Raw genomic sequence first — 8,259 nt, 5'->3', positions numbered from 1 at the left:
TACCCAACTACTTTTTTATCTCACGTGGACATATGTCATAGTACTAATATTTATTTTCTTCTCATGCATACACGTATGCACTTCAATTTTAATTATCCGACACATTTATTTCTTACGTGCACTTTTACTCGTTCACTTTTGACTTTTCACGTTCTTACTGAATATTTTTCTTTTCTAATATATATAAGTGTCCAAGACGGACGAACACACAAACAACAAATTGTACAAAAAGTTGTCTGAGTTGTACACTAAATTTGGACTTATTTCAATTGTACTTGGTTTTTTTCCTTCTTTTTCCAGTTGTGGGTACATTTCATTTAACAAGTACTACTACTTGGTTTGCCACCTATTCTATGTACACGTGTATTCCACTTTTACGTTATCATATTTCTTTACTTCTATACTTCATTTTATTACTCTATTATAGGAAGCACATGAAATTGTACTCTAAGCAGGGACTAACATGTATACATTTCAAAAGTTTAACATTAATTATACCTCTTGTGTGCTTACTTTTTAAGTCCCCGCGTATCCGCGGTGTCTCAATTGTCCTTTCATTTCCTTCATTTGGCATATAGTCCCTCTATCTCAATTTAAGTGTCTAAGTTTGACTAGACACGAAGTTTAAGAAATAAAGATAGACTTTTGAATCTTGTGGTTCTAAATTAAAAATGTGTATAATATAATAAAATGTCCTTTGAATCTTGTGATTACAAACTTGACATGTAGGATATTTGAATTATCAACTTACTAAATATAAAAAGAGGCGGACATAACCAAAATAAGACAAATTTTAACAATAATTGAGAAATTAAGGGGAAAAATAAGAGGAAAATAAATAAAATATGGAGACTCACTAAGGAGAATCGCGGTATCCTTTGCAAAATATACAAACCATAAAAACTAACTAAAGTGAGTAATGCCTTTCTTCTTCACTATTAGAAATGGTCTCTCTCTTAGGCCTTTATTCTACTTCTCACATGTCGTCTTCACTCGCTCGATCCGATTTTTCTCAACTTTAGGTCACAAATTTGAAGGTTCGGTGGTTCATATAGTTGGTACTCTGAATTTGAGATTTTCTTTTAATTATTCCTGTTTAAATTAGAGTTTGGCTATTAATTTTGGTGAGTTTATTCGACAAATTTCTTTGTTAATTAGATCTAACGCAGTGTCTTAATTGTTCTTTCATTTCTTTCATTTGGCATATGCTCCTCGGGAGGGAATTTTTCTTTTTTACTCGTTCTTTTACGATTTAAGTGTCTAAGTTTGACTAGACACGGAGTTTAAGAAATAAAGATAGACTTTTGAATCTTGTGATTCTAAATTAAAAATGTGTATGATATAATAAAATATCCTTTGGATCTTGTGATTATAAACTTGACATGTAGGATATTTGAATTGTTAACTTATTAAATATAAAAAGAGGCGGACATAACCAAAATAAGACAAATTTTAACAACAATTGAGAAATTAAGGAGGAAAATAAGAAGAAAAGAAACAAAATATGGAGATTCACTAAAGAGAATCGGCATTTTCAACATGTATCCTTTGCAAAATATACAAATCATAAAAGAACAAGGTGTTTTCCGAGTGGTACATGAAGAATGGTGCTAAAGTAAATAACTAAATTAATCATCATTGGGCAATGCTATAGTTCGTTGTGAATCGTACGGGCATAGTTTGCTAGTTGATTAGAAATATATAACTGTGTCTTCCATCTAATTTTCTCTCTTAGAAGTGCTCTTGATGTTAGTAAGTAGTTAAAGTGCACATGTCTGATGCGAGGATCACTATTTACGGTATGACTGAAGTTCATAATTTTTTTGTAAGTGTAGTCGCTTCAAAATCAACTTTAGACTCACAAATTTGAAGGTTTAAGGGGTCGTTTGGTACATGGTATAAGCTAGATATCCCAGCAAAAATTTTGGTATTAATTTTGTACTATATTTGGTAGAAGATATAAATCTATCCAAACAGATTATAAAATAAAGCACTGGGATAAATTTATACCTTCTACCATTAACCTTGTTTTGGTTTGATAATTGACGGGTTATTTTATACTCATCTTCTATTGTAATGAAGATTATAATGTGTACGATGTAGTCACTGGCGGATGGCTCGAAATAATTTATACGAGACTCGCGTATCAAACCTTGACCTAAAAAGTACCGGACAAGAAACGAACGAACCATAAAGTTATCCCATTTTGAATGGTTCAAGAATTTCCCTTGTGTTAATTGTATATTTTTATTCTACCCCCTTGGGTTAGTTGTATATTTTTATTCTACTTGGAGCAACTTAAAGTTATTCCATATTAATTTTTTCCAATTGCCTTTTTTCACTTTGTTAATAAATGCAAAAAATATCAAAAGATAAACAATAGTATGAATTACACCATAATGAAAAGTCAACTCGAAATGAAATAAACTTTTGTTAGTGTTTGAACACGAATTGAGTTATATTTTAAAAAAATTAATATATTTAAAATTAATTTGAAAAAAGTATTTGAAAGTTGAAATGGTATTTGAACATACTAGAAAAAATATTGAAATCTCGGGAGGGAATTTTTCTTTTTTACTCGAAAAACTTCTTTTACAGATTTTGGAAAGGAAAAAAAAATTAATTTAGAAAGGCAACAACAAAACAGAAAAAAGTCATGTCCAAAGGAGCCCTTATTGGTTTCCCCTTGTCCTCTTTTTTGTTTTTGTTTCTCACTCTCCCAGCTCATCTATCCATTTATGCCATGGGTTTAGGTCTCACTTGAAGCAAAATAAGCGGTGGTACGCTGGACTTTGTTTTATAGCCGCCACACTCGCTATAATTTCATGAGTAGGTGATGATGATAATATGGTTGTGCATAAATGTACTTCACTTCTCCACTTTCTCGCCAGCAATTCTTCCTCTATTGGTAATGCTCTTTTCACAATACAATCCCTTTTTAGTAAATTTTCATAGAATCATTTCATTCTCTCACTGCAAGGTTTTAAGGGTAGGCTCTATAAGAATACTCTCCCAATTTATGTCATACTTTTCGCTTTGATCAACATTTTAACATCTACTTTTTTCACCAAATTGATATGATAAAAGTTGCAACCTATACTACTTTTCATCTAGTTTATAGTCTTAAAATACTTGAGTTAATGTACTCCGATTTAGCTTTAAAGTTTAGTCAAATTAAGTCTCGAAAAGCGAAAAGTATCATATAAATTGAGACGAAGGGAGTATTGAATAGGGAGTATTGATTAGTAATAATGAAATCAGTTATATTGGCATTATTGTTTATTGACTGTTGGTTTGTTGTATTAAATAAAATGCATTGCATTAATTTCTAAATAATATCGAATACGGTGTATTATAATAGGAATAATACCGGTATTTGTTAATGCATGAGTACCACTGAATAGGGCGTATAACTAATACCTATTAATGGCTCGTTTGGTACGAGGGATAAGGATAAATAATCCCGGGATTATATTTGAGATATGTTTATCCCACGTTTGGTTGGGATAAAATCGCGGTATAACTAATCCTGGGATTGTAGAGTTATTTTATCCCTGTGAGAGGGTGGAATAACTAATCCCAGGATAAGTTATGCAGGGATAGCTTGTTTCCACCCCTAAGTGTTACTCATCCTATGGGTGCATTGGGTATGGAGGAAACTGTTTTTTTTTTTTCTTTTTTTCTAGTGTTTGGTTGGGTATAATTTATTAAGCAGGTGACATATGGAAGAGGGTAAGTGTGGGAAAAGTATCTTGGTTACATTTTTTTGGTACTAAAGATTGAAAACAGCATCTATTTTGTTGGTTGAAGCAGGTAATATGGAGTAAAAGTTGGGATATTTTGAAAGGAAATGACTTCTACCCATTTGTGAAGGAAAGCATTTTCTCCCTTTTGGCTAAAACACCAAATAGTGGGAAATAATTTCATTTTGAAAAATATTTTCTTGCCATACAAACACGCTTATATGTCTGATGTAGTTCTCTTCATTTTTTTGTATTATAAAATTAAGCACATTTAGGTACCTTATATGGCAAATTGTAAGGAAGAATTCATCTGTTTTTAATACTTTGTTAACTGTGACAGGGAGACCTGTTGTAAGATTTCTTGGTTATTCACTTTATTCTACTGCTAATCAAGTTGGCAAAGTAAAACTAGCTCAGGACCTAGCCGGTTTGGTTCAAGAATCTTTGAACCTGGAGGAGAAAAATTCTCAAGTATCTAAGAAATTTGTGTCCACGGTTGAGAAATCAATAAATGTTAAGGTCAGTGAGGATAAGAAAAACGGAGTGTCGTTGGCACAGAACTTAGCCAACTTGGTGGAAGAGTCTTATAATCTTGATGAGACTAAACCTTTGAGTCGGGTGGAACATAAAAGACTACTTGAACTACGCATAAAAAAAAGAGTTAAGGAACATCATGTAAATGGAAAGTTTCGGAACCTCATAAAGGAAGTGGTTGCCAATCCAAAAACACTCCGTGATGCTTTTGATTGTATTCGATTGAGTTCTAATGTTGATCTAGCGTCGGAAGATGGTGAGAATTTGCCTTTTGAAGCCATGGCTGAAGAGCTTTATTGTGGGTATTTTGATGTAAGTGCTAACACATATTCGATCTCAACAAGGGGCCGAAAGAAAGAAGTCCTCGTCTTTCCAAATGTTAAACTCAAAGTTGTTGAGGAAGCAATCAGAATAGTATTAGAAGTTGTCTATCGACCTCACTTTTCTAAGATATCACATGGTTGTCGCAGCGGAAGGAGCCATTTATCTGCTCTTAAGTACGTTCGCAAAGATATAGTTAATCCGAATTGGTGGTTCACTTTGCCAGTTTGCAAAAAGCTCGACAATCAAATCCTAGCTAAGCTCTTCTCAACTATGCAAGACAAGATAGATGATCCTTTCCTATATTCTATAATATGTAGTATGTCTAACACTGGGGTATTGAATTTAGAATTCGGGGGTTTTCCAAAAGGACATGGTCTCCCACAAGAAGGAACATTGGCTCCAATTTTAATGAACATATATCTTGACCTCTTTGACCGTGAAATGTACAGGCTTTCAATGAGATACGAAGCTATTGATAAAGGTTCAAGCACTGAAAAAAGTGGGCCCCACTCTGTGCTACGCAGTTGGTTTAGGAAACAGATATCTGGTAATGGTTCTCAAGAATGCCATGATGAAATTAGGGTACATTGTTGCCGCTTCATGGATGAGATCCTTATTGCCATCTCGGGTCCCAAAGAAGTGGCTGTTGCTATCAAGTCTGAAACTGAAAATTACTTTAAGAATTCTCTTCATTTAGAATTTGAAAATGAAACCGATGTTTTTCCATGCGATGGACCTACTGGAATTCGCTTCTTGGGTAGTGTGGTTAAAAGAAGCCTGAAAGAGAGTCCAGCTATAAAGGCTGTTCACAAATTGAAGGAAAAGGTAAAATTATTTGCTTCGCAGAAGGAGCACTCGTGGGACACCGGGACAGCAAGAATTGGCAAGAAATGGTTGGGTCATGGGCTGAAGAAGGTAAAAGAATCAGAGATTAAGCATCTCTCTGATGGTAGCTCCCTTTTGAGCCAAATTTCGTGTTTTAGAAAAGATGGGATGGAAACGGATCATTGGTACAAAGTCTTACTAAAAGTTTGGATGCAAAATAAAAATGTTAAATACGAAACTAATGAGGATATTATCTTATCTAAGCATATTGTCGAACCAGCTCTGCCTCAAGATCTAAGAGATTCGTACTATGAGTTCCAGAAGCGTGTTCAGGAATATATAACTTCTGAGACAGCTTCGACTCTTGCACTGTTGCCAAACTCCAACTCTTCGTCATTAGTGACGCAGATCATAGCTCCAATCAGCATCATAAAGAAGCGACTTTTTCGATATGGATTGACAAATTCCGAAGGATATCCCCGGCCATGTCATCTGCTAGTCTTTTGGGATGACAATGAAATAGTTGACTGGTATGCAGGTTTAATCTGCCGATGGCTGAGATGGTACACTGAGTGTGACAACTTTAATGAGGTAAAACTCATTATTTGCAATCAAGTAAGGTTGTCTTGCATCAGAACTCTCGCAATGAAGTATAGGATATATGAGACTGAGATAGAGAAGAAGTTTGATTTTGAATTACGTAGAATGCCTGCAACTGAAGATATGGAGCTTGACATAATAACCAATGAAACAACAAATCCCGAAGGTGTTGATAATGATGCCTTAATGTATGGAATAACATACAGTGGAATATGTTTATTCTCTTTAGCAAGAATGGTGAGTCAGTCACGTCCTTGTAATTGCTTCGTTATAGGATGCTCAGCTGCAGCTCCTCGTGTGTACACTCTTCACGTGATGGAAAGACAAAGATTCCCTGGTTGGAAGACTGGATTTTCTAGCTGTATCCATCCCAGTTTACGTAGAAGGCGACTTGGGTTGTGTAAACATCATCTGAAGGATCTACTTCTCGGTAACATTTCGCTTGAATCTATTAATTTCGGTGCTTGGAAAGGAGACAACCTCCCTTGATGTAAAGTGGCAAATCTTCTGTCGCGTGACTGCTCAATAGTTGGAGGAGTAGATGGATTGGAGAAGACAGAAAGACGGAGAAACCATGTAATCTTTTTGAAGTAATCCATCATTATTACGGGAGTCTTTAATGTTATGACTTCAGAAATGTCCAAATCACGATCTTCAAATTTGGCTATGGCAAAGCATGCTAAAACCTCAAAGTTCCATGAAAGTTGTATGCTGTTCTGATACTGAAAAACACAGTTCAAAGAAACTACTGTGAAGGTAAATTTAATTGTACCTACACCCTGAATGCTGAACGAAGTCTATATTCCTGCTATCAGTTTAGGCTGTTACATTATTTTCTTGTATCTTCACTTTTCAGAACTACATTTTCTCGCAAACAAAAAAATATTTCTAAGTTATAATTAACTTTAATTCTTCGACAAAAGTTTTCTTATAACTACTAAAAAATTACTATATGTATCACAAAGTTACAATTTTATCAAAAAAATTATACAGACCCAAAATAGTTAAAAGAGCTGGGTTACCTCTAATTTTTCATCAAATTTCTATCTTTTCCCCGTAAAAAAGATTTACTATCTTGAAGTTTAATAACAATTAAATAGAACATCAAACATTTATTATGAGGAAATGAATAATCTTTAAGAATCCACTATCTAATTGGAATTGTTAAATATGTGAGAAAAGTAAATGAAGAAATTGAAAAAAGTTATTATGTGTACTTAACAAAAAGTATTGATTTTGCTGAAGAAATTGCGAATGTTGGCAAGTCAGAAGGAAAATTAATAAAATATTAATTTATTTTCGGGATAAGTATTCTATATTTGAACCCAATTATTGTTTAGTGTCTCTCTTTCCAGTTGCTCTGGGACAATTAAGAGATTCTAAAGAAAAAATACGAAATCTCTAACTTCTGGTGGGGGCATGATGAGGATAGGAGGAAATGCATTTTGGAAAATGGGGAACGTTTGTTTAGCAAAATCGAAAGGGGTAATAGAATTTAGTGTTAAAATATTTTAATCAAGCTTTATCGGTGAAGCTCGCTTGGCGAATTTTGACTCAAGAAGATTTTCTATTTTTAAAAATTTTCAAAAGTAAATTTTTTCAACATACATCTTTCCTCAAAGCAACGCGTTATGAAAGAGTATTATTTGGGTTAGAGATCTTTTAGGAAAAGGTACTATTAAATAGAGTAAGGGATCCGGAGAAAATATTAAAGTTCGGACGGATCCTTGAATTCTCGACTCGAGTAATTTCAAACCAAGTCATTTTCATGCTCAAATGGATATAGCGTTAAATGACCTTATAGACCACAGTACACACACGGACGATATTCAAGCACAAGTAACTATTTTAATTTCTATCATCAGGTTGTCGGACAAAATTAAGACATTATGACAATTATGAGGTAAAGTCGGGATACCATTTAGCTAGAGAAATCATAAGATGTCGAGAAGCTAGCAATGGTAGACGTCAAGTTATCAATATTTTCAAAACACTCTGAAATTTTTTATGGTCTGTGAATTTTAAAAACAAATAGAAACACTTTATTAAAAAATGTATTATGAATATGCTACCTGTTAATCATATTGTTTCAAAAAGATTAAGACATATTTGTGATGTGTGTAAAATTTGTGGTATAGAAAGTGAAACAATTGATCCTATGCTTTTTAGATGCCCTAAAGCACAACTGGTTTGGAGAATCTGTCTTGTTAATTGGCCTAATATAGAAAATAAA

The 8,259-nt window shown here is 33.7% G+C and overlaps 1 protein-coding gene across 1 annotated transcript; it reads left to right on the top strand.

The window, feature by feature from the left end:
* The first annotated feature begins 2,807 nt into the window (after positions 1 to 2,807).
* On the top strand, positions 2,808 to 6,840 carry LOC132057515 (nuclear intron maturase 4, mitochondrial). The gene is made up of 2 exons (XM_059450154.1): positions 2,808 to 2,908; positions 4,084 to 6,840. Exons 1-2 carry the CDS (start codon positions 2,848 to 2,850, stop codon positions 6,513 to 6,515), a joined length of 2,493 nt encoding a protein of 830 aa, XP_059306137.1. The 5' UTR covers positions 2,808 to 2,847; the 3' UTR covers positions 6,516 to 6,840.
* Positions 6,841 to 8,259: the final 1,419 nt, after the last annotated feature.

Source organism: Lycium ferocissimum, chromosome 5 (assembly GCF_029784015.1).
Source record: "Lycium ferocissimum isolate CSIRO_LF1 chromosome 5, AGI_CSIRO_Lferr_CH_V1, whole genome shotgun sequence".
NCBI lineage: Eukaryota > Viridiplantae > Streptophyta > Magnoliopsida > Solanales > Solanaceae > Lycium > Lycium ferocissimum.
The sequence above is the reverse complement of the archived record's forward strand: the minus strand, read 5'-3'. Positions and strand labels throughout refer to the sequence as shown.

Coding starts and splice junctions, on each gene's coding strand:
- LOC132057515 (XM_059450154.1), top strand. CDS start 2,848: ATGGTTGTGCATAAATGTACTTCACTTCTCCACTTTCTCGCCAGCAAT. Junction 2,909..4,083: donor CAGCAATTCTTCCTCTATTG/GTAATGCTCTTT, acceptor TAACTGTGACAG/GGAGACCTGTTGTAAGATTT.